Here is a 27,160-nt window from a genome sequence, read left to right as displayed (position 1 = left end):
GCTTCTTAACCTCAGCCTCTTGTCTTGAGCTATTTAAGTTGGCAGGTGCTTTGAAAGGAAAATAAGTAAACAAGAAGCTAAGCTATAAGTATCTTTTCTTTCAGCATCTTGGCCCTTCAAGTCTAACTATCTTGAAATATGTTACCCCTCTTCACACTAATTAGGATTGCTATGATATTAAAACACAAAGCAAAACAAAACAAAATAAGTAGAGAAATTGGAACCCTTGTGCACTGCTGATAGGGATGTAAAATGGTACAGCCATTGTGAAAAACAGTATAGGGTAACTCAGAAAATTAAATACAGAATTTAAAGAATAACACAGTCTATTATTGGATCCAGTAAATCCACTTCTGAGTATATACCCAAAAGAATTGAAAGCAGTGTCTCAAAGAGATATTTGTACACACATGTTTATATTCATAATTGCCAAAATGTGGAAGCAACCTAAGTGTCCAGCCATGGATGAATGGATAAAGAAAATGTGGCATATACGTACAATGAAATATTATCCAGACTGAAGAAAAAAGGAAGGGAATTCTGACACACACTACAACAAGGATGAATTTTGAAGACATTATGCTAAGTGAAATAAGCCAGACACAGGAGCACAAATATTATATGATTATAGTTACATTAAACACCTAGAGTTGTCAAATTTATAGAGAAATAAAGTAGAATAGTGGCTACTGGGAACTGGGGGAGGGGTATTGGGAAGCTGTTATTTAATAGGTACAGAGTTTCAGTTGCAGATGGTGAAAATTTCAGATGATGTATAGTGGTCATGATTGCACAATAATGTGAATGTACTTAATGCCACTGAACTATGTACTTAGAAATGGTTAAAATAGTAAATATTATATGACGTATACTTCACCACAACAAAAAGGTATGTTACCTTCAAAGACAATGGATTTGCACTTTATTATTTTATTAAACATTTTGTAGATATTTTCAGTGGGTGCTTTAGTCTGCTATGAACTACTCTGCCATAGGCACTCTGATTACTCTTAGATATTATAAAAATTCATTTTAACCTCAATTGATATTTATCAAGGATTTACTAGTACTTGTGCTTGTATATACTGTCATTATGATAAATTCTAGAGATGAAAATAGTAGTGAAATAATACAAAATATACAGTTGACTCTTGAACGACATGGATTTGAACAGATCCACTTACATGTGGATAGTTTTCAGTAAATCTGTATTACAGAACTACACAATCCTAGGTTGGTTGAATCCACAGATGTGGAACTGTGGGTACGGAAGGTCAATTGTAAATTTATGTGCGGATTTTTGACTGCAAAGAAGGTCTGTGTCCCTAACCCTGACGTTGTTCAAGGCTCAACTGTGTGTATTGATCTCTGCTCCTGGTTCCTGGCACAGCGCTTCCAGGACCCTTGTAATTTCCTGAGAAGAGCAGTAGGAGCATCTTGGTCCTACTATTTGGTCTTTGACCCTGGTTTCTTGGTGAATTTTCTGGTGAATTACTTGGGTGATAGAAGCGTCTTTTGTTCTATTGAGGCTACTCTTCCTGGGCTCCTAGATAGATTCAGGATGGGGGCTGGTCATCAGAAAGACCAACCTATGATTAGAAGCTTGGAACATTCAACCTGACCCCCCTCCAAAGAATAGAAGAGGGGCTAAAGATTGAGGCTTACATGCTGAAGCCTGCATAACAATTACAAAGGTTGGAGAGCTTCTAGGTTGGTGAACGTGTGGAGGTGCTGGGACTATGGTGCCTAGAGAGGGCATGGAAGCTCCGTGCCTCTCCCACATACCTGGCCCTGGGCATCTCTTCCATCTGGCTCTTCCTGAGTTATATCTTTTCTAATAAGCCAGTAATCTAGTAAATAACGTGTTCCCCTGAGTTCTGTGAGCTGCTCTGTCAATGTAATCAAACCTGAGGAGGGGGCCATGGGAACTTCTGATGTATAGACAGTTGGTCAGGAGCACAGGTAACAAACTGAACTTGCAAGTGGCATCTGAAATGGGGTGGAGGGGCAATCTCGTGGGACTGAAACCTTAACCTGTGGAGTCTGTGTCCAGGTACGTAGTCTCAGAATTGGGTTAAATTGTAGGACACCCGCCTAGTGTCTTAGAGAATGCTTGATGTGTGGAAAACGCACATATCTAGTGTCAGGAGTATTGTGAATATAGAAGTAAAGGAAAAACACAAGAGATTTTTTCCAACTCAGAAGACATAATACCTTCTCTTAATAAAGACAGAACACAGTGAGAGATTTTCAAGTAAACAATGATGTATAAGGCACAAAGAAAAGGAATAGAATACTTTATGGGAATGTTTGTGAAACAATAAACTGTTGTTGTTATTAAATCACAATTTACTAGAATGTGGTTTGGAATATGAAAGACATTTTTAGGTTAACTTTATCCTTGGACACTGCTAAAATAAAATTCACCTTATAAGAGGATAAGGACATCAACAATATGAAAAAGGATTTTAATTGGGTACATTAATGATAATGAGGACATTTAAGAAACTAGTATAGGCAGAAAGTGAACAAAAAAACTGAATTAAAACAATAGCAGTAAGGATAGACAAAGAGGGAGAGAGAGAGTTGACGATTCTGCAGCAGATTTTACTTTATTTTTAAATTCAGGTGCAGAAGATTGAGATAATTATGTACATCAGTTATGGAACATTGTCACTATTACATCATTGGTCCATACAAATTCTCTCACTTACTGTTTCCATTTATTGTCTATTCATTTATTTATTCTTTCATTCCTTTTACTTATATCTCCATTTTTACTCCCTTTATCAGCACTTGCCCTCTCTTTGTAGTCCATCGTTGTATCCTTTTTGGTGATCCTGTGTGTTCTGAGAAATAGATTTCATCTGTTATGGAAACATTTTAAATGTATATAAATATTATTTTATTTCTTTTTGAATTTTCTAAGTACTGTTGCTAGGTGCACATTTATTCATGTGCTGCACATGGCTGCATGCTATGCCGTATATTTTACTCATCCACTTTTCCTGGGATAGATGCCCATATTTCCTCCAAGTACCAAAACACATCCCAAAGCACGCACACACACACTCACACACACACACAAAGAGACTACACAAGCCTATCCCCCACATATTCATAGGACATGGCAACTGATTCATCGTGTGGAAGAAAAAGAAAGCATTTACCATGACTCTGAATTGTGTACTAAAAGCTAGAAATAGGATCAATAGTGAAGCTATTACCTACAATAACTTCTAAATCAATACCCCACCAAACACCATATTTTATCTCTTAAAAGTTTCCAAATGTTTAAAAATTTGAAAAACCACAAGTCTAAGCAACCATTTTCAAACTTTTGATTTAACATTCAGGTGGAGAAGAGATGTCCTTTCTCTGGCATCCAGGTAGATAGAAACTAACCCAGATCTACATTATTTGTTTGGACCTGAGTTATTATAAAAATTACAGGGACTTCCCTGGTGATGCAGTGGTTAAGAATCCGCCTGCCAATGCAGGGGATACAGGTTCAATCCCTGGTCTGGGAAGGTCCCACATGCCACGGAGCAGCTAACCCCATGCACCACAACTACTGAGTCCACGTGCCGCAACTACTGAAGCCTGCGCGCCTAGAGCCCATGCTCCTCAGAGAAGCCACCGTGATGAGAAGCCCGCACACCGCAACGAAGAGTAGCCCCCACTCACCACAACTAGAGAAAGCCCACGTGCAGCAACGAAGACCCAACGCTTTTGCGCTAAAAAAAAAAAAAGTAAAAAAAGAAAATTACCGTTGTCTATAAACAAATATTTTAAGGAAGTCTGTGGTAAATGAATAACCACAGAGGAAAGACTGCAGTGCAGGCATTAAAGATGAAAGAGCTTTCCTGGTGATGATGGTATCTTAATAAAGCACTCTCTGGAAGAAAAAAAAAATCATATTTTTGACTTCTCAATATGAATGACTTCTCATCTTATCCTACTTTTCTTCTCAACTGCCAGAAATATTAATGTACTGATTTCTCTAATATAGATTATAGTTCACTTTCATTTTTAGCATCAGTCTTATCCTTGCCCTAAGTTTTAATTTAATTTTTAATTTAATTTTAGTTTAAAAAATATCATGGAGTTAGTTGCATTTTGATTAAAAGATTTCTCAGTAATCTGGATAATAACATCACATCAAGCAAGCAGAGTTGAGCAGAGAGAAGAGAGAAGTCAAAGTGTGATGCAAAGGAATGGCAACCTTGACTCACCCCACAGGGAGCTCTGGAGCTAAAATAAACCTGAGAATTGTCCAGAGTGGTTCATATGGTGGCCAGATCTTTATATCCTCATATTGATCAATCAGTCATGAAAGCCATCCCAGGTGGGGTTTGGGGGACATGATTTTGGACGAGATGGATCTTTGAGCTAAGATATTTCCTGACAAGACTGAAAGTTAAAGGTTTTCTGCCTTTGGTAATCCCAGTAGGTGGGGCAGGTCCTTCACTGAAGTGAGACCTCAGTTTTGCTGGATTTAGTGGCTCACCTGGCGGCATAACCAACATCCTCATTTCTGAGGAATCTCAGGCTAAGGCAGCTGCACTTGTCCATTTACTGTCTAAATTCGGCAAGAGAGGTCATTGGATTCTGGGTCAAAAAATTGGCTCATGGCCAAAATTTGGCAACGAGTCATGACTTGTTGATTGGCGCAACTGCCTTCTGTGGGCTATTCATCCAATCTTGACATTCACCTAAAATCCCCTCAGTCCCAGGCTAATAGGATAGCTATAATTTGGGGTTCAGTAAGTTATTAATTTTACCTACCCTTCCTATGCAATTCACCTCTTCTAAATACACACACACACACACACACACATATATATATACATATACACACAACTTAGTTTTATAGAATGAGGGTAATTATAAAGCAGTTATAGGAATAAGAAGTGACATATATATGCAATAGGAAGAATGTGAAACAGTGAATTTTTTATTTACAGAAAATATTGTTTTGAGACTCCTTTAAAATGGTCTATGACTGTAAAAATATCAATAAGTTTTTCTAGGGGGCTTCATTGTCAAGATGAACTTTGTAATTATTTAGAAGTAGAGTTTTGTCTTACCAGAAATAATTTGCTTTCAGGATACCATGATGCAGATCCAAGCCAGAAGAGAAATATGTGCTGGTAGATGAAGTCAGTGAGAGAAGGAAAGTTTTTAAAAGTTAAAAGTCAAACAATCTAAGAAAGAAGAGATACACATTAATTCGGAAATAGTAATGAAAAATATTAGAATATTCCTAATAGAGTTACATAATAAAATAAATTTAACTTACATTTTCTGTCCCTACAGTTGTTAGATTGACTAAGAGTGAGAGGACTAAACTTTAGGCTAACTTACTAGCTGCATACAATTCACTTAACTTTGTGTGTGTGTGTGTGTGTGTGTGTGTGTGTGTGTGTGTGTGTGTGTGTGTGCTTGAAATAAAAGGAGGGCAATATTGTTTCTATTTTACAGGGTGGTTGTGACAATGCACTATTGTCTCAGGAGCTGCTAAATTGCTCTACGAACTTAGCTCTTAGGATTAATTCCATAGTTTGGGTAGAAATTAAAGATGTCTTGGGCATTTAGAAGGAATTCTCAGACAAGACCTTACCATGAGGATTACCTATGTAGAGTTACCATACCCTGAGGTCTTATTCTTAATTTACAGGTCCAGAATGTGATTTTGTTCAAAGTAAGAAGTGATTCTCCTTTTAGGAACTAAATTATCCTTATAGTAACTGACATATATATGCAAAAACTAGAGGTGTGCTCAACATTGCCTCTCTTTCTTATTGACAACAAGTTACATCTCAGAAGCAGCCCAGATTCTTAGCAGTGTTCAACATAGACTCTCCAGTTTTTAAATACAGCTGGGAAGCCAAAAATAAACAGAATTTAGTGGTATGATACATAGGCTCTCAATAAATATCTGTGGAGACACGGTAGCTTTTAATTCTTTAATCACCTCTTTTTAAGGCTTCATGCTAAACAACGCATCTTCTTTTTACATAGATCTTCCTTCAGGGTTTATAAAATATAAGTGAACACAGTGTGTTCAAAGGGACATTATTCCACCTATTCCAAAAGATGGATGAGTGAGTGGGGGGTCCCTTTGGACAAATGTTTAGGGAACTTTGTATTAGAGGAAGTAAAGTATTTCTCTCCTCCAGACCTCTCAGTGTGTTGAGTATGCTAATATGCATTATGAATCTCTGAGTGGGAATATATCATGCAGTCATTTCCTAAATTTATTTGAAAACTGAACTTTTTCCACTGGGATTATTATAATTGTTACATACTATTAAGCATGTTTGGGGAAGACAGACACACTAATAGTGAAGCTCTAGGCTTTATAATTTTGTTACACAGATTACAATGTGGATTTTTTTCAGTCACCCATTTACGGATGACTGTCTTTAGGGTACGTAGTGTTATTATTAATTCTTTATTATTTTTCTTAAGCAAATACCTAAGGTTCTTTGCAGCTGTCTCTACTTAACCACCAAGAAATATGATTTGTTATAATAGCATGTTTGGTTTTCCTACAGCACTCTTCATTAACAAATCTCTGTCTCTTGCGCATCCTCCGAGTGTAACTTTAACTTCATGTTAAAGTGGCACAATGCTGCTGCTTCCATGCACATTTAAGTTTGTATCATATGATTAATTGGATTATTAGACTGAGCCACACCAATTTCTTTTCCTGATAGTGATTCCAAAAGATGTCCTATAAAAGGCAAAAGATTTATTCTATCTGAAGAGAAACTAAAGACTGAGATTGACATATATACACTAGTATGTAAAAAATAGATAACTAATAAGAACCTGTTGTATAAAAAAATAAATAAAATAAAATACAAAAAGAAAAAGATGTGCTGTAAGGATTTTCTTCAAAAGGATTATTTTTTATTGAACATAAAATGCTTATGTATTCAAAACGTTCTTAGTGGATTGAATAGCTATGTCTATTTCTCCATCATTTTAAGTAGTTTATATATGTGTGTGTATATATATATATATATATGTAATATGTGTGTATATACATATATGTAATATATATTGCTGGTCCCTTATATGCAGTCTTATTGGGTTTATTGAATGTATCTATTTTTTTCTCTATTAACCAGATAATTATAATCACATATACCATGTCAGATTAATATAGTTTTGTTTTGGGTTTTATTTTGTTTCAGCATATATTCACTATGATGATTTTGTTGTTAAACAATGACATGTTCTATGAGACTAGTGATAGGTGGATTGTTAGAAAAAGAAGGAGATGTTTGTCAAGGAATTGTATCATAAGTCGAGAAAAACTTGGAAAACAAATTACATTTTATTTTATTATGCTTTTAAAAAAATCATTCACATTGCCAAAAGAACACCAAATAATAGATACAAAGTACAGTATTTATTATCTTATTCAATATATCATATATTCAAAAACTTTTCAAAACTCTTATAATTGGTGAAGCATAAATTGTGAAACTTAGAACAATTATTGGCTAAGAACAAAAAGAATTAATCATACTCCGGATGACAGAAGTTATGTTATTAAAAACAATCTCTAAAGATGTTTCTATACAAGCTGAATTAGAGGTCAAATTCCTAAGTCTATCAATCCTTATTACTGTAGAGTTTATTTTCTAATAATAGGCAGGAATAAGGAGGGCCAATTAAAATGAAAATAAAATACAGGATTACAGCAAACAACATAGTAAAAACACATATATAAAGCAGGCTTCCTTCCAACTTATATTTTATTTGTTCTTTCTCTTATGCTTGAGGAAAAACAGCTCATTATAAATTATAAAAAACCTCAGCATAAAACAGGTAAGAAAAAGAAAATGCTTAGATGTTTTAAAGAGAATTTCCTCTTTTTAATTAGCAGTTGGATTTTTTATTCCTTTAGCATGCAGGAAAGAATAAATAACAAAAAGAAATCTTTTTTAAACATCTTTATTGGAGTATAATTGCTTTACAATGGTGTGTTAGTTTCTGCTTTCTAACAAAGTGAATCAGCTATACATATAGATATATCCCCATATCTCTTCCCTCTTGTGTCTCCCTCCCTGCCACCCTCCCTATCCCACCCCTCTAAGTGGTCTCAAAGCACCAAGCTGATCTCCCTGTGCTATGTGGCTGCTTCCCACTAGCTATCTATTTTACATTTGGTAGTGTATATAAGTCCATGCCACTATAACTTTGTCCCAAATTACCCTTCCCCTACCCGTGTCCTCAAGTCCATTCCCTAGTAGGTCTGGGTCTTTATTCTTGTCCTGCCCCTAGGTTCTTCATAACCATTTTTTTTTTTAGAGTCCATATATATGGGTTAGCATACAGTATTTGTTTTTCTCTTTCTGACTTCACTCTATATGACAGACTCCAGATCCATGCACCTCACTACAAATAACTCAATTTCTTTTCTTTTTATGGCTGAGTATTATTCCATTGTATATATGTGCCACATCTTCTTTATCCATTCATCTGTCGAGGGACACGTAGGTTGCTTCCATGTCCTGGCTATTGTAAATAGAGCTGCAATGAACATTGTGGTACATGACTCTTTTTGAATTATGGTTTTCACAGGGTATATGCCCAGTAGTGGGACTGCTAGGTCGTATGGTAGTTCTATTTTAATTTATTTAAGGAACTGCCATACTGTTCTCCATAGTGGCTGTATCAATTTACATTCCCATTAACAGTGCAAGAGGGTTCTCTTTTCTCCACACCCTGTCCAGCATTTATTGTTTGCAGATTTTTTTGGTGATGGCCATTCTGACTGGTGTGATGTGACACCTCATTGTAGTTTTGATTTGCATTTCTCTAATGATTAGTGATTTTGAGCATCCTTTCATGTGTTTGTTGCCAATCTGTATACCTTCTTTGGAGAATAGTCTGTTTAGGTCTTCTGCCCATTTTTGGATTGGGTTGTTTGTTTTTTTGATATTGAGCTGCACGAGCTGCTTATAAATTTTGGAGATTAATCCTTTGTCAGTTGCTTCATTTGCAAATATTTTCTCCGATTCTGAGGGTTGTCTTTTTGTCTTGTTCATGGTTTCCTTTGCTGTGCAAAAGCTTTAAAGTTTCGGGGTCTTTTCTGTTTCCATACAAATTGTGAAATTGTTTGTTCTAGTTCTATGAAAACTGCCAGTGGTAGTTTGATAGGGATTGCATTGAATGTGTAGATTGCTTTGGGTAGTATAGTCATTTTCACAATGTTGATTCTTCCAATCCAAGAACATGATATAACTCTCCATCTGTTTCTATCATATTTAATTTCTTTCATCAGTGTCTTATAGTTTTCTGCATAAAGGTCTTTTGTCTCTGTAGGTAGGTTTATTCTCAGGTATTTTATTCTTTTTGTTGCAGTGGTAAATGGGAGTGTTTCCTTAAGGTCTCGTTCAGATTTTTCATCACTAGTGTACAAGAATGCAAGAGATTTCTGTGCATTAATTTTGTATCCTGCTACTTTACCAAATTCATTGATTAGCTCTAGTAGTTTTCTGGTAGCATCTTTAGAATTCTATGTATAGTATCATGTCGTCTGCAAACACTCACAGCTTTACATCTTCTCTTCCAATTTGGATTCCTTTTATTTCCTTTTCTTCTCTGATTGCTGTGGCTAAAACATCCAATACTGTGTTGAATAATAGTGGTGAGAGTGGGCAACCTTGTCTTCTTCCTGATCTTAGTAGAAATGATTTCAGTTTTTCACCATTGAGAACAATGGTGGCTGTGGATTTGTCATATATGGCTTTTATTATGTTGAGATAATTTCCCTCTATGCCTAATAATGGAGGGTTTTTATAATAAATCGGTGTTCAATTTTGTCAGAAGCTTTTTCTGCATGTATTGATATGATCATATGGTTTTTATTCTTCAGTTTGTTAATATGGTGTATCACATTGACTGATTTGTGTATGTTGAAGAATACTTGCGTTCCTGGAATAAACCCCACTTGATCATGGTGTATGATCCTTTTAATGTGCTGTTGGATTCTGTTTGCTAGTATTTTGTTGAGGATATTTGCATCTATATTCATCAGTGATATTGGCCTTTAGTTTTCTTTCTTTGTGACATCTTTGTCTGGTTTTGATATCAGGATGATGGTGGCCTCGTAGAAAGAGTTTGGGAGTGTTCCACCCGCTACTATATTTTGGAAGAGTTTGAGAAGGCTAGGTGTTAGCTCTTCTCTAAATATTTGATAGAATTCACCTGTGAAGCCATCTGGTCCTGGATTTTGTTTGTTGGAAGGTTTTTAATCACAGTTTCAATTACAGTGCTTGTGATTGGTCTTTTTATATTTTTTGTTTCTTCCTGGTTCAGGCTTGGAAGGTTGTGCTTTCCTAAGAATTTGTCCATTTCTTGCAGGTTGTACATTTTATTGGCATAGAGTTGCTTTTAGTAATCTCTCATGTTCCTTTGTATTTCTGCAGTGTCAGTTGTTATTTCTCCTTTTTCATTTCTAATTCTATTGATTTGATCTTCTCCCCTTTTTTTGTGATGAGTCTGGCTAGTGGTTTAACAATTTTGTTCATCTTCTCAAAGAACCAGCTTTTAGTTTTATTGATCTTTGCTATTGTTCCCTTCATTTCTTTTTCATTTATTTCTGATCTGATCTTTTTGATTTCTTTCCTTCTGCTAACTTTGGGTTTTTGTTCTTCTTCTTTCTCTAATTGCTTTAGGTGTAAGGTTAAGTTGTTTAGTTAGATATTTCTTGTTTCTTAAAGTAGGATTGTATTGCTGTAAACTTCCCTCTTTAGAATGGCTTTTGCTGCATCCCGGAGGTTTTGGGTTGTCGTGTTTTCATTGTCATTTGTTTCTCGGTATTTTTTTATTTCCTCGTTGACTTCTTCAGTGATCTCTTGGTTAAGTAGTGTGTTGTTTAGCCTCCATGTGTTTGTGTGCTTTACAGATTTTTTCCTGTAATTGATATCTAGTCTCATAGCGTTGTGGTCGGAAAAAGTACTTGATATGATTTCAGCTTTCTTAAATTTACCAAGGCTTGATTTATGACCCAGGATATGATCTATCCTGGAGAATATTCTGTGAGCACTTGAGAAGAAAGTGTATTCTGTGCTTTTCAGATGGAATGTCCTATAAATATTAATTAAGTCCACCTTGTTTAATATTTCATTTAAAGCTTGTGTTTCCTTATTTATTTTCATTTTAGATGATCTGTCCATTGGTGAAAGTGGGGTGTTAAAGCCCCCTACTATGATTGTGGTACTGTGAATTTCCCCATTTATCGGTGTTAGCATTTGGCTCATGTATTGAGGTGCTCCCATGTTGGGTGCATAAATATTTACAATTATTATACCTTCTTCTTAGATTGATCCCTTGATCATTATGTAGTGTCCTTCTTTGTCTCTTGTAATACTCTTTATTTTAAAGTCTATTTTGTCTGATATGAGAATTGCTATTCCAGCTTTCTTTTGATTTCCATTTGCATGGAATATCTTTTCCATCCCCTCACTTTCAGTCCGTATATGTCACTCGGTCTGAAGTGGGTCTCTTGTAGACAGCATATATATGGGGCTTGTTTTTGTATCCATTCAGCCAGTCTACATGTTTTGGTTGGAGCTTTTAATTCATTGACATTTAAGGTAGTTATCGATATGTATTTCCTATTACCATTTTCTTAATTGTTTTGGATTTCTTATTGTAGATCTTTTCCTTCTCTTGTGTTTCCTGCCTAGAGAAGTTCCTTTAGCATTTGTTGTAAAGCTGGTTTAGTGGTGCTGAATTCTCTTTGCTTTTGCTTGTCTTTAAAGTTTTTAATTTCTCTGTCAAATCTGAATGAGATCCTTGCTGGGTAGAGTAATCTTGGTTGTAGCTTTTTCCCTTTCATCACTTTAAATATGTCCTGCCAGTCCCTTCTGGCTTGCAGAGTTTCTTCTGAAAGATCATCTGTTAACCTTACAGGGATTCACTTGTGTGTTATTTTTTGTTTTTCCTTTGCTGCTTTTAATATTTTTTCATTGTATTTTATATTTGATAGTTTGATTAGTATGTGTCTTGGCGTGTTTCTCCTTTGATTTATCCCGTATGGGACTCTCTGTGCTTCCTGGAGTTGATTAACTATTTCCTTTCCCATATTAGGGAAGTTTCAACTATAATCTCTTTACATATTTTCTTAGTCCCTTTCTTTTTCTCCTCTTCTTCTGGGACCCCTATAATTTGAATATTGGTGCATTTAATGTCCCAGGGTTCTCTGAGACTGTCTTCAATTCTTTTCATTCTTTATTCTGCTCTGAAGTAGTTATTTCCACTATTTTATCTTCCAGGTCACTTATCTGTTCTTCTGCCTCAGTTATTCTGCTGTTTATTTCCTCTACAGAATTTTTAATTTCATTTATTTTGTTGTTCATCATTGTTTGTTTGCTTGTTAGTTCTTCTAGGTCCTTGTTAAACATTTCTTGTATTTTCTCCATTCTCCAAGCTTTTAGATCATCTTCACTATCATTACTCTGAATTCTTTTCCAGATAGACTGCACATTTCCTCTTCATTTTTTAGGTCTGGTGGGTTTTTACCTTGCTCCTTCATCTGCTGTGTGTTTCTCTGTCTTCTCATTTTGCTTAACTTACTGTGTTTGGAGTTTCCTTTTCACAGGCTGCAGGTTCATAGTTCCTTTTGTTTTTGGTGTCTGCCCCCAGTGGCTGAGCTTTGTTCAGTGGGTTGTGTAGGCTTCCTGGTGGAGGGGACTAGCGCCTGTGTTCTGGTGGAGGAGGCTGGATTTTGTCCTTCTGGTGGGTAGGTACGCATCTGGTGGTGTGTTTTGCAGTGTCTGTGCCCTTATTATGATTTTAGGCAGCCTTTCTGCTAGTGGATGGGGTTGTGTTCCTGTCTTGCTAGTTGTTTGGCATAGGGTGTCCAGCACTCTAGCTTGCTGGTAGTTGAATAGAGCTGGATTGGCATATTGGCATTGAGAAGAAGATCTCTGGGAGATTTTCACCATTTGATTTGATTCGCCATTTCGCCACCTGAAAAAGAATTCAGAATAATGATAGTAAAGATGATCCAAAATCTTGGAAATAGAATGGAGAAAATGCAAGAAATGTTTAACAAGGAACTAGAAGAACTAAAGAGCAAACAAACAGTGATGAACAACACAATAAATGAAATTAAAAATTCTCTAGAAGGGATCAAGAGCACAATAACTGAGGCAGAAGAATGAATAAGTGACCTTGAAGATACAGTAGTGGAAATAGCTACGTCAGAGCAGAATAAAGGAAAAAGAATGAAAAGAATTCAGGACAGTCTCAGAGACCTCTGGTACAACATTAAATGCACCAACATTTGAATTATAGGGGTCCCAGAAGAAGAAGAGAAAATGAAAGGGACTGAGAAAATATTTGAAGAGATTATAGATGAAAACTTCCCTAATAAAGGAAAGGAAATAGTTATTCAAGTCCAGGAAGCACAGAGAGTCTCATACAGGATAAATCAAAGGAGAAACATGATAAGACACATATTAATCAAACTATCAAAAATTGAATACAAAGAAAATATATTAAAAGCAGCAAGGGAAAGACAACTAATAATACACAAGGGAATCCCCATAAGGTTAACAGCTGATCTTTCCACAGAAACTCTGCAAGCCAGAAGTGAGTGGCAGGACATATTTAAAGTGATGAAGGGGAAAAACCTACAACCAAGATTACTGTACCCAGCAAGGATCTCATTCAGATTTGAAGGAGAAATTAAAACCTTTACAGGCAATCAAAAGCTAAGAGAATTCAGCACCACCAAAGCAGCTTTACAACAAATGTTAAAGGAACTTCTCTAGGCAGGAAACACAAGACGAGGAAAAGAGATACAATAAGAAACCCAAAACAATAAAGAAAATGGTAATAGGAACATACATATTGATAATTACCTTAAATGTAAATGGATTAAAAGCTCCAACCAAAAGACCTAGACTGGCTGAATGGATACGAAAGCAAGACCCGTAATATGATGTCTACAAGAGATCCACTTTGGACCTAGGGACACATACAGACTGAAAGGGAGGAGATGGACAAAGACGTTCCATGCAAATGGAAATCAAAAGAAAGCTGGAGTAGCAATTCTCATATCAGACAAAACAGACTTTAAAACAAAGACTATTACAAGAGACAAAAAGGACACTACATAATAATCAAGGGATCAATCCAAAAAGATATAACAATTGTAAATATTTATGCACCCAACATGGGAGCACCTCAATGCATAAGGCAAATACTAACAGCCATAAAAGGGGAAATTGACAGTACCGCAATCATAGTAGGGGACTTTAACACCCCACTTTCACCAATGGACAGATCATCCAAAATAAAATAAGGAAACACAAGCTTTAAATGATACATTAAACAAGATGGACTTAATTGATATTTATAGGACATTCCATCCAAAAGCCACAGAATACACTTTTATCTCAAGTGCTCATGGAACATTCTCCAGGATATATCATATCTTGGGTCACAGGTCAAGCCTTGGTAAATGTAACAAAATTGAAATCATATCAAGTATCTTTTCTGACCACAACTCTATGAGGCTAGATAACAATTACAGGAAATAATCTGTAAAAAATACAAACACATGGAGGCTAAACAATACACGACTTAATAACCAAGAGATCACTGAAGAAATCAAAGAGGAAATCAAAAAAACCTGGAAACAAAAGACAATGAATACATGACAACCAAAAACCTATGGGATGCAGCAAATGCAGTTCTAAGAGGGATTTTATAGCAATACAATCCTACCTTAAGAAACAAGAAAAATCTCAAATATACAACCTAACCTTACACCTAAAGCAATTAGAGAAAGAACAACAACAACAAAAAAAAAACCCAAAGTTAGCAGAAGGAAAGAAATCATAAAGATCAGATCAGAAATAAATGAAAAAGAAATGAAGGAAATGATAGCAAAGATCAATAAAGCTAAAAGCTGGTTCTTTGAGAAGATAAACAAAATTGATAAGCCATTAGCCAGACTCATCAAGAAAAAAAGCGAGAAGACTCAAATCAATCGAATTAGAAATGAAAAAGGAGAAGTAACAACTGACCCTGCAGAAATACAAAGGATCATGAGAGATTACTAAAAGCAACTATATGCCAATAAAATGGACGAAATGGATAAATTCTTAGAAATGCACAACCTTCCGAGACTGAACCAGGAAGAAATAGAAAATATGAGCAGACCAATCACAAGCACTGTAATTGAAACTGTGATTAAAAATTTCCATCAAACAAAAGCCTGGGACCAGATGGCTTCACAGGCAAATTCCATCAAACATTTACAGAAGAGTTAACACCTGTTCTCCTCAAACTCTTCTAAAATATAGTAGTGGGAGGAACACTCCCAAACTCATTCTAGAAGCCCACCATCACCCTGATACCAAAAGCAGACAAAGATGTCGCAAAGAAAGAAAACTACAGGCCAATATCACTGATGAACATAGATGCAAAACTCCTAACAAAATATTAGCAAACAGAATCCAGCAATACTTTAAAAGGATCATAAACAATGATAAAGTGGGATTTTTACCAGGAATGCAAGGATTCTTCAATATATGCAAATCAATCAATGTGATACACCATATTAAAAAATTGAAGGAGAAAAACCATATGATCATCTCAATAGATGCAGAGAAAGCTTTCAACAAAATTCAACACCCATTTATGATAAAAAAAAAAAAAACCCTTCAGAAAGTAGGCATAGAGGGAACTTACCTCAGCATAATAAAGGCCATATATGAGAAACCCACAGGCAGCATCGTTCTCACTGGTGAAAAACTGAAACCATTTCCACTAAGATCAGGAACAAGAAAAGTTGCCCACTCTCACCACTGTTATTCAACATAGTCTTGGAAGTTTTAGCCACAGCAATCAGAGAAGAAAAGGAAATAAAGGGAATCCAAATGGGAAAAGAAGAAGTAAAGCTGTGAGTGTTTGCAGACGACATGATACTATACATAGAGAATCTGAAAGATGCTACCAGAAAACTACTAGAGCTAATCAACGAATTTGGTAAAGTAGCAGGATACAAAATTAATGCACAGAAATCTCTTGCATTCCTATACACTAATGATGAAAAATCTGACAGTGAATGTATGGAAACACTCCCATTTACCATTGCAACAAAAAGAATATAATATCTAGGAATAAACCTACCTAAGGAGACAAAAGACCTGTTTGCAGAAAATTATAAGACACTGTTGAAAGAAAAGATGATACAAACAGATGGAGAGATATAGCATGTTCTTGGATGGAAGAATAAACGTTGTGAAAATGACTATACTACCCCAAACTATCTACAGATTCAATGCAATCCCTATCAAACTACCACTGGCATTTTTCACAGAACTAGAACAAATAATTTCACAATTTGTGTGGAAACACAAAAGACCCCGAATAGCCAAAGCAATCTTGAGAAAGAAAAAACGGAGCTGGAGGAATCAGGCTCCCTGACTTCAGACTATACTACAAAGCTTCAGTAATCAAGACAGTATGGTGCTGGCACAAAAACAGAAATACAGATCAATGGAACAGGATAGAAAGCCCAGAGATAAACCCACGCACATATGGTCACCTTATCTTTGATAAAGCAGCTAAGAATATACAGTGGAGAAAAGACAGCCTTTTCAATAAGTGGTGCTGGGAAAACTGGATAGCTACATGTAAAAGAATGAAATTAGAACACTCCCTAACACCATACACAAAAATAAACTCCAAATGGATTAAAGACCTAAATGTAAGGCCAGAGACTATCAAACTCTTAGAGGAAAACATTGGCAGAGCACTCTTTGACATAAATCACAGCAAGATCCTATTTGACCTGCCTCCTAGAGAAATGGAAGTAAAAACAAAAGGAAACAAATGGGACTTAATGTAACTTAAAAGCTTTTGCACAGCAAAGGAAACTATAAACAATACCAAAAGACAACCCTCAGAATGGGAGAAAATATTTGCCAATGAAGCAACTGACAAAGGATTAATCTCCAAAATTTACAAGCAGCTCATGCAGCTCAATATCAAAAAAAACAAACAACCCAAGCCAAAAATGGGCGAAAAACCTAAACAGACATTTCTCCAAAGAACATATACAGATTGCAACAAACATATGATAGAATGCTCACCATCACTAATCATTAGAGAAATGCAAATCAAAACTACAATGAGGTATCACATCACACCAGTCAGAATGGCCATCATCAAAAAATCTACAAATAACAAATGCTGGAGAGGGTGTGGAGAAAAGGGAACCCTCTTGCACTGTTGGTGGGAATGTAAATTGATACAGCCACTGTGGAGAACAGTATGGCGGCGGTTCCTTAAATAAATAAAAATAGAACTACCATACGAACTAGCAGTCCCACTACTGGGCATATACCCTGAGAAAACCATAATTCAAAAAGAATCATGTAGGGCTTCCCTGGTGGCTCAGTGGTTGAGAGTCCACCTGCCGATGCAGGGGACGCAGGTTCGTGCCCCGGTCCAGGAGCATCCCGCATGCTGCGGAGTGGCTGGGCCCGTGAGCCATGGCCGCTGAGCCTGCGCGTCCGGAGCCTGTGCTCCGCAACGGAAGAGGCCACAACAGTGAGAGGCCGGCATACCGCAAAAAAAAAAAAAATGAGTCATGTACCACAGTGTTCATTGCCGCTCTATTTACAATAGCCAGGACATGGAAGCAACCTAAGTGTCCATCAACAGATGAATGGATAAAGAAGATGTGGCACATATATGCAATGGAATACTACTCAGCCATAAAAAGAAACGAAATTGAGTTATTTGTAGTGAGGTGGATGGACCTAGAGTCTGTCATACAGAGTGAAGTAAGTTCAGAAAGAGAAAAACAAATACCTATGCTAACCCATATATGTGGAATCTAAAAAAAAAAAAAATGGTCATGAAGAACCTAGGGGCAAGATGGGAATAAAGATGCAGACCTACTAGAGAATGGACTTGAGGATATGGGGAGGGGGAAGGGTGAGCTGGGACAAAGTGAGAGAGTGGCATGGACATATATACACTACCAAACGTAAGGTAGATAGCTAGTGGGAAGCAGCAGCATAGCACAGGGAGATGAGCTGGGTGCTTTGTGACTACCTAGAGGGGTGGGATAGGGAGGGTGGGAGGGAGGGAGATGCAAGAGGGAAGAGATATGGGGACGTATGTTTATGTATATCTGATTCATTTTGTTATAAAGCAGAAAGTAACACACCATTGTAAAGCAATTATACTCCAATAAAGATGTTAAAAAATTTTTAAATTAAATAAATGGAATATAACTATATATCTGCCGCCACTTTTTTTTTTTTTTTTTTTTTTTTGCGGTACGCGGGCCTCTCACTGTTGTGGCCTCTCCCATTGCGGAGCACAGGCTCCGGACGGGCAGGCTCAGCGGCCATGGCTCATGGGCCTAGCCGCTCTGCGCAGCATGTGGGATCTTCCCGGACTGGGGCACGAACCTGTGTCCCCTGCATCGGCAGGCGGACTCCCAACCACTGCACCACCAGGGAAGCCACACATTTTATGTTATATAGAAAATATAAGAAGAAAACACTGAGCTTAAGAATCAAAACTTTCCAAAATTGAATATGCATATAGCATAGGTAATATCACATTTAACTTTGGATGCCCAATTCTTTTATTTTTAGCCATCTTATAAAAACATTTTTTAAGATTAATATTGAACTGGGAATTACATTCATGATAGAATTTGTTTCTCTTTACTTGAGATAGTCTAATATTTGCCTTAAACATTTGCAAAGCAACTCCATGGAGAGCACTCCCGAACATTGCCTTTAGGCAGGCATTTGAGAATATACATGGACAGTCAGTGTGTGAGATTTAGCCAAGAAAATCCCTCTGAAACAAAATAATATTTTAAAGCCGCACATCACTTTACATGTACTATTATTCTAGGCTCTGTGCAATATACAGGGTTGTGTCTCCAGTCTACATCTGCAGCCACTCCTCAGGTGTTCTCTGGACCTCATGTCCGGAAATGTTCTCACCTTCAAGATCTCAAAATCTGAGTTTCCATTTTCTGATGATAAACCTGTCTTAGCATTTCTCGTATTTTTTTAACTCCTATTGAACTTGATGATTAATTTATCATCTGTTGCTATTCTTTACCCTATGCTATTTTTGCAGCCAGACACAATTGTTCTGGCTTTACATGTCTCTATCCAACAAGAAAAAAATAATAGCCTTTTAAGGGGCATCATTTTTTTGTTACTTTAGAACACCACGTACCTATGACTTTCTGCCACTCCTGTCTAGTAAATCCTCAGTTTTGAATCTCTCTCACTGTTAATTCTGCCTGTTTCTGTTGCATAATGTTGCAAAACTAATTAGAGCCAGTGAATGAGCAACCCTGTAATTAATGTCTATATCAGAGACACTTCAGTTTCAAAAGTGAGAGAGGATATTATAAAACTGGTGTAAACTAGCTCTGTCTGAGAGAAACAAAAGTAGGCCTATTTTCCCATCAGAATTTGTCTTCAGAGATGCTTGAAATTTTCTTATTTTTAAAAACTTTTAGGCATTTCTAGTGTCAGCTTTAAGTTTAAGCTGACAAGAAGTTCAAGCTCAAGAAGTGAATTCCTCTGTCTCATCCCAAATTCAGTTCAACCAGAATCAATTCCTTTCTCCTTCCATGAGAAGACAGATCTCACCACCTCAAAATATTTCTCTCGGTCTTCTTAGTCCTTTTCTTTGTCTGAGTTTAAAAAATAGTTCTTCAGTTCTTACTCAAAATTCTATTCATCGTTCTACTTCTCCGTTGGCTTTCTTTTGAGGTCAGAGCAGAGGGTTGAGGCTGGCCATCATAATCTCTCGCCTTTCCTCTTCTACTAATCCCAGCCTCCCTGGAGGTAGAAAATACGTCTTTCCAAGCCACAGACCTAGGCGTTATCTAGGAGTCCCTCTTTGGTTTTATATACATTTTTTCCACACAGGACTTGCTCATCCATCATGATAGATTCAAGCGAGACTTAAGCAACTGTCACACCCCAGCCTGCTTTCTACAGATGCGTTGGTTGATGGATAAAATTCTTTTTTCCAGGGTTGCTACTGGAAGTAGTTAGAAAGTCCAAAGTTAGAAAGTTCAAAGCTGAACTTATTTTTTCCATTGAGCCTACAAATTTTACTAGTCCAAGTGTAAAAATCACTACATATCCTTACATAGTCATAGTTGTGAAACCTTGGGTCAGTCATAAATGGCCCTCTTTTCAGTATCTCCAGATAAAATTAGTCACCAGGTCTTGAAGGTTGCTCTTCCACCACACTTCTCACACTTATTACCAAGGTGTGCATTATTATTGATACTCTGTCAGATAGCTCCACATAGTACTTCTACCAGTTTCATCTTAAAGCATAACTCTGATCATTTCAAGACACTGAGCTATTCGAGAACTTTTTACATTCCGTCTCTTGGACGCTGTTGTACATACAGACCCCTTAGTTTGCATTCATGGCTTTTCTTTCTCTGGCCTCAAAACATACTCCCAGTTGTTTTTGCTCACAATATTCCATGAGCCAGTTTGGATGGCATGCTATTTCCTAATTGTGTCCAGAATGGTCATTTTGTTCCTCCCTCTAGGGACATCTTCTGTTGAAACTCCGTATTCTTAAGGACTTTATCGTAGTCAGTATCTTCCATGACAAATGGTTTACTCTCCAACCAGATGTGAATTCTCCTTTCTTTAATTCCGATGTTCTTACTATTTTTACTTTTTGTCTCATAAATATTATTTGTATACTGGTTTACCCTCCTCATAGAGTATTATTTTCTAAAGAAAAGGATGTATGATTAACCCATGGTTAAAACACTGGGACACCATTCTTACTTACACTAGTCAATCATTTATTGCTTGTACAAATGTGACTATTTGATTGTAGTAGAAATATGTGTATAACTGTCATGTAAAAATAATACTAGATCTCTCTGCAAAGTTGTTTTCAATAATCAGGTAGTAAGTATCATTTTACCTAATAAATAGTTAAAAGGATTGATGCATGAAGAAAGTACAGGATTTATTCACAGATGAGTCCCAGTCTCTGTTAGAACTTGAAAGAGATACTAGGTCCTTTATAATCCTCTTTCCCTGTTCATTTTAAACAGAGCCCACCATATGCATGCAAACTGCTGCAATCATTCATTAAGTAGATTCAACCTCTCATTTTCCTTAAATCATCACTGATTTGAGCTTACTGTTTTCTCAACTTAGGCCTAAGAAAATTATGGCCAGTTATTCATTCTCTAATTAACCTAAAAGTGAACTATATTTCATTGCTTGTAGGATGGTATGGGAAATCTGAGAGTCACCAAGAAGGGAATCCGACTTGAAGGTATATCTGAGTTTCTACTTCCATTGTATGTGAAAGAAATTCATTCCCGAAAGGTATGTGATACTGGCTTTGGCTTACTGTAAAAGATAATTTAGAGGTTATGTTTTAGTTTAAAATAGGAGGACAGATACCCCTTATCTCTTCAGTATGCATTTAGTTATTTTAAGCTAAAGACTTATTTGAAGAAATCAAAACAATGAAACAATTGAAAAACCAGTGGAGAAGTTAATTTCAAACTGACAAATTAGAGAGCCTCCAATTAAACTGCAGTGTTGCTTTTGTTAGTCTCTAAAATATGCCCTTCTGTTTTCAATGGATGGACCTTAAAAATCCAGTTATATTAATTCCAAAAGGGGCATTTAACATATTTTGAGTAATTTCTGCAAGAACCTTGACTTGAATAAATGATATTAATTCAATGTATTTTACATCTTTTCAGCTTTAACGGACATGCATTTTCTAAAAGTGGTGACAAAAAGTCTTAGTACAGAAATTAACTTTATTTCTGGATGTACATTATTTAAAACCAGTAAGAATATTTATTCTTTCAAATGTATGTGTGTATGTGTGTGTGCTGTGTGTGTTTTATCACCTAGCAGCATGCTAAAACTCAAAACATTATAGCTTAGACATTGTTCATTTTGGCTTAAGTGTGTTATTTCTCAGAAGGTAGTATCTTTGGTACATCAGAATCTCACTAGACTCTTTCAAATGTAATAGACTTTCCCCTGGGATATGTGTGTATGTGTGGAAATAAATTTAGTGAAACAGAATAATTAGAAAGATTGTTATATAAAACGTGGAAAGATTACTAACCTTATTTCTTAAATATGAAAGTGTATTTTCGACTAGAATGTTTTAATATTAGCAATATTTTAGCAAATGAGTTGCATAGTAAGCCAAAATTTTATAATTTGCTTCGAGGCTATTTTTCCCTTAAATATCAAAGTGAACACAGAACAAAGGATTCTTTTTCATAAAAATTTTAATTAGGATAATTATATTAAGGTTAAATTTTATTTTGTTATGTGTGAACTTGCAGAGCTTCCTAATATACTCTATTGACTGCTGCTCTGGGTACTGGAAATTTTTTATTAAAATTACTTTCTGGATTTAGGTCAGAGAATAAATAATACAATAGACACATGTATGAACACCTGACCTTACTGATTAAACTATCAAAACTAATTAAACTTAAAATAAAAAGTTTGGTGTTTTTATTTGATTTGATTGTTAGGAAAACTGAAAAAATATAGCATGCTTACACATATTGGCATCTTCCCTTTGACTGGAAGTTATCACCACTCTGTTATTTTCTGGTTCCTTCTTGTGTTTCACACCACTAAGCAGTTTCATATTTGAAGAAATGAAAACTCATACTTGGAAATAAAAACAGTACTTAACATAGGACAAAGGTGAGAGTCATCATAGGCGGGAACTTCTTTGAAAGTATATCCTATTGATAAGTCTGGGGACGGCAAGAAAAAAAAAAAAAGATTTATCTTCAAAGCCATTTTAGACCAATTTGGAGCAGCTTCCTGGGAGTACAGTTTAGAGAAGAATTGTGAAGCCTGCTGCCAGCAGGAGGGTCATAGAATTTACCTTCCTAGTAGGAACATTTTTGAGAGCAAGCAACAGGTGTAAACGAGGATACTCCTGGGAAACAGGGATGTATGTTGACTCCAACTATGGACCAAATAAGAAAGAATTCACTGATGTTATAGCATTAAAATGTGAGGTGGTGGCACATGGGCTTTCTAACTTTTATCCCTGGGAAAGTTCACAAGCATTTCTTTTTTTTTTTTTTTTTGCGGTATGCGGGCCTCTCACTGTTGTGGCCTCTCCCGTTGCGGAGCACAGGCTCCGGACGCGCAGGCTCAGCGGCCATGGCTCATGGGCCCAGCTGCTCCGCGGCATGTGGGAGCTTCCCGGACCGGGGCACGAACCCGTGTCCCTTGCATCGGCAGGCGGACCTTCAACCACTGCGCCACCAGGGAAGCCTGTTCACAAGCAATTCTAAAACTCACCGTATTGATGGAAATTTATATGCTCCCTTTCACATCCCCTGTCCTGTCGCTTCTCCTCTCGTTATCATTTGCCTCTCAGTAACTGCGAAGCATGATACAGCCCAGGCAGGTGGCAGCATGTTCCATCAGCAGTCAGATGGGAGGACTGGTTTGAGAACAGAAAAAGAAGGAGACTCATTTATTCCGTGGAAATGTCTCTACCCACATACCACACAAAAAAATAAATATTTAAAATAAAGAGAAATATATCTTTTATAAGCAGTCCCCATTTTAGGATTCTCTTGTCCATGAATGCATGCAGTTGTTTTTTCTCTGCCATGAAGTTTATTCAGTGTTTCAAAAAGCCAGCCACAATGTTCCTGAGCCTTAGTTTTCTCATTAATAAAGTGAGTTTGGTAGAAACTTATCAAAATACGTGATTCTTAGGTTAAGAAAGAACACAACAAATTCAGTAATACTAGTAGAGATGAGGTTTTACATTATTTTTTTAATTCCACTTAGTCCAGTCTTTCCACACATTTTCATGTATTCAAATGTTTTTATGATGAAATGTCAAAATTCCTGTAGGTAAGATAAAATCTATTAAATTCAACAGGTACTTACAAAGATTCAATTAAGCTGAGAAAAATAGTAGTGTACAAACAATTTTGATTTGTGCAGGTTTTTTTTCCTGCAGTTTTGATTTGTGTGTGTGTTTGTGTGTGTGTTTTCCTGGACTAATGCCAGTGGATTGCCTTCTTTCTATTTAGCCAGTATTCCACTCTGAAATAATTTTCTTATTTAAAATTATTTTCTGGTTACATAGGTATTTATTTAATACTATACATGGAAATGTAATACATTTCTATTGGTCAGAAAATGCAGTTGCCCACAGACACACACACCTAGCCTCCTAACTTAATAAACCATGGGCTGTTTCTACCCTACAAGCTAACTGTAGGGTAATTGGCTGTCTCCACCACCAAATTTCTATAGATACTTGAAATTCTATTATTATCCAATGCAGTTTACTCTCTTATTCATGCTTTAAAAAAAAAACAAACCTTTTTGAGTGGTTGATCATATCAGCACACAGAAAAACATATTCTATGTTTAAAGTATCTTAGAATTCAATGCATCTTCAAAATTAACATTATTTTCAGAGAGTAGGTACTCACCGAACATTTGTGAAGTTAAATATATAGTTTTCTTCAGATACAAAATATTCAAAGAACTTGGAATTTGACCTTGCATATATTATAACGTTCTGAATGGGTCTTTAGTGCATGTGGTCTAACTTTAGGTTAAATATTTGAAGTATCAGGAAATTAGGACTTGTAATCACCAGTTTTTTAATGTAATTGAAAAGTTTCTCAAGGTTTCATGAATTCAGAGTGCTCAGGTGGTTAGATTATATTTCACTGATTGTTACCAGAAAAAAATTGCATCATTAGTTCTCTAGGACTATCTTAAGTATTATCCAACTTCATCTGATATTAGCTGAATACCTCTCTTACTTTTTTCCGTTTAAGGATCCTCAGTTAAGGTGGTACCTCACTATTGCCCCTCATCCCAGCATCCTGCATGACAGATTGATAATTGTGTCAGGAGAATGGCTACCAGATAATTCCAGTTCCTGTAACTCCACAGCAAAACAAAGAAGTCTGCATTTTTTTTTAGGATTCCTGTGTTAGCAGAGCTGTGAGCAATGTTCTACCCTCTCTTCACTTCCAGTCATTTCACTTGGCTTCAGAGCTGTGATACTAACTGGGTTCTTGGTTACAATCAGTTTTTCATCTCCTGTGTTCAATTCTTCTTTATATAATTCAGACAGAAAGCCATGGAGACAAGCAAGTTCAGCAAACCTCTTCCCTGGTTACACAACATGATAAATCTCCTGACCCTGTGTCCTCCAGCTACCTTGGCAAATCTCTTCTATGCAAGTTTCTTTCTCCCATGCAAACCAATCATAAATAGATATCTGCAAGCTTCTATAATCTTTTTATTATTATCATTCTTATTATTTCACATTCAGTTGTTTAATACTGACGAACTTTATTATTTACTGTAATGTCTTTATTCAAGTTAAAACACACCCAACACACAAATCATCCCAAAATCTTTACACTCAAGAAAAAAAACCTGTTAACATATGGTGAACATCATGACAGTTATATAATTATATATTTGCACAAATAAAAAAGATAAATATATAGGGAGACATGTACCTGCTATTTATAATTAGTATATTATACATAATTAAATAGAAGAAACATAAACTGACATAAATTGGAAAGAATTGCTGACCTTTAATATTTTTTTACCACAAAAATGTTTTTTTTTAACTGTCTTTATGGTTAAGAATAAAAGACAATGAAAACCATTAGGAAGTTGGATGCATTAGCTCCATGTTTTCATTTCAGACGGTGTTCATTAACTCCCTGCAGTGCAATTTGGGGTGATTAGCTTCTCTCCAGTTTGTCTTCACCCCTATTCATTTTCAGGTTTTTCTGATAATTATATGATTTTAACTTTGTCAGCGTTCATAATATTTACATTCTGTTCTGCAAATTTAATTGCCTTGGCACTCTGGTCTTAATTCACAATACAGATGCCTGCCATCCTCACCACCAGTCCTTTTTTTATGGATTCTCCAGGGCTGAGTTCATTATTCAAATCATTCCTTCCTTTCTTGTATTTCATTGTTAATTAGTTTCGTGTGTTTGTTTGCTGATACTTGAAATATTGCATGGGAAAGGTGTCTGACTGTTGTCTTTATTCTTTTCTGGAATGTTATTAACGGTTCATCCCTTCTTTTCCTGTTAGCTCATTGCTCTGTGGAATTCTAGCACTGAATATTGCCATAAAGAGTCTCAGGAAAGTCTGGTATTTTTCTCCTGTTGATGACAGGCACGTTCTACCTGGATGTCTGATACATTTTTGCCATTTCATTTCTTTCATTTCATGAACCTTTTCTATATTATATCATTCAATATCTTTCAGTTACATTTGTTAAGGTTTTCAGAGAAAGCAATAATTCTTATGTTGGATCTTCTTTGTCCTCCACAGCTATCATAATTTCTTTAATTATTTTAAACTTTGTATATTTCCTCTGAATACAAGTAAGTTAATATCTATAGCAGTGGTCCCCAACTGTTTTGGCACCAGAGACCAGTTTTGTGGAAGACAGTTTTTCCATGGACCAGGGTAGCAGGGGGATGGTTTCGGGATGATTCAAGTGCATTACGTTTATTGTGCACTTTATTTCTATTATTATTACACTGTAATATATAATGAAATAATTATACAGATCATCATAATGCTGACAGGAGGCAGAGCTCAGGCGGTAATGCAAGCGATGGAAGAAAGCTTCCTTCCTTCCTTCCTTCCTTCCTTCCTTCCTTCCTTCCTTCCTTCCTTCCTTCCCTTTTTATTTCCTTCATGACCAATAGCTCCCAATACCATAATTTGAATAGTCCATTTTTCCCATCGCTGATTTGTAGTACAACTTTCCTCATATACTACATTCTTAAATGTACATAGATTTATTTATGGCCCCTCTATCTGTTCTATTGATATATTTGGACTAAAACCAAACTGTAACTTTAAGGAACTGTTACAGCAAGTTCTTTTTTATTGCTCTTTTTCAAAACCTTTTCACTATTGTGCATTTTCTCTTCCAAATGAACTTAATAATCAGCTGTCAAGTTTCATAAAAACTCCAATTGGAAACTTAATTATGGTTGCATTTAATTTGAGAAAATTGACATCTTTATAGTTTTGAGATTTTTCTATCT

General features: G+C 36.1%; 1 protein-coding gene across 9 annotated transcripts in view; it reads left to right on the top strand.

The window, feature by feature from the left end:
- Positions 1–27,160, top strand: part of SGCZ (sarcoglycan zeta) — a 920,121-nt gene that overhangs the window by 741,162 nt on the left and 151,799 nt on the right. For all 9 annotated transcript variants that reach the window (XM_079908978.1, XM_079908974.1, XM_079908973.1 and 6 more), the window contains one exon: positions 21,309–21,410. In XM_079908978.1, coding sequence (XP_079765104.1) covers positions 21,309–21,410 — 102 coding nt within the window. The remainder of the gene's footprint in view (positions 1–21,308; positions 21,411–27,160) is intronic.

This window comes from Stenella coeruleoalba, assembly GCF_951394435.1.
Source record: "Stenella coeruleoalba genome assembly, chromosome: 21".
Taxonomy (NCBI): Eukaryota; Metazoa; Chordata; class Mammalia; order Artiodactyla; family Delphinidae; genus Stenella; species Stenella coeruleoalba.
The sequence above is the reverse complement of the archived record's forward strand: the minus strand, read 5'-3'. Positions and strand labels throughout refer to the sequence as shown.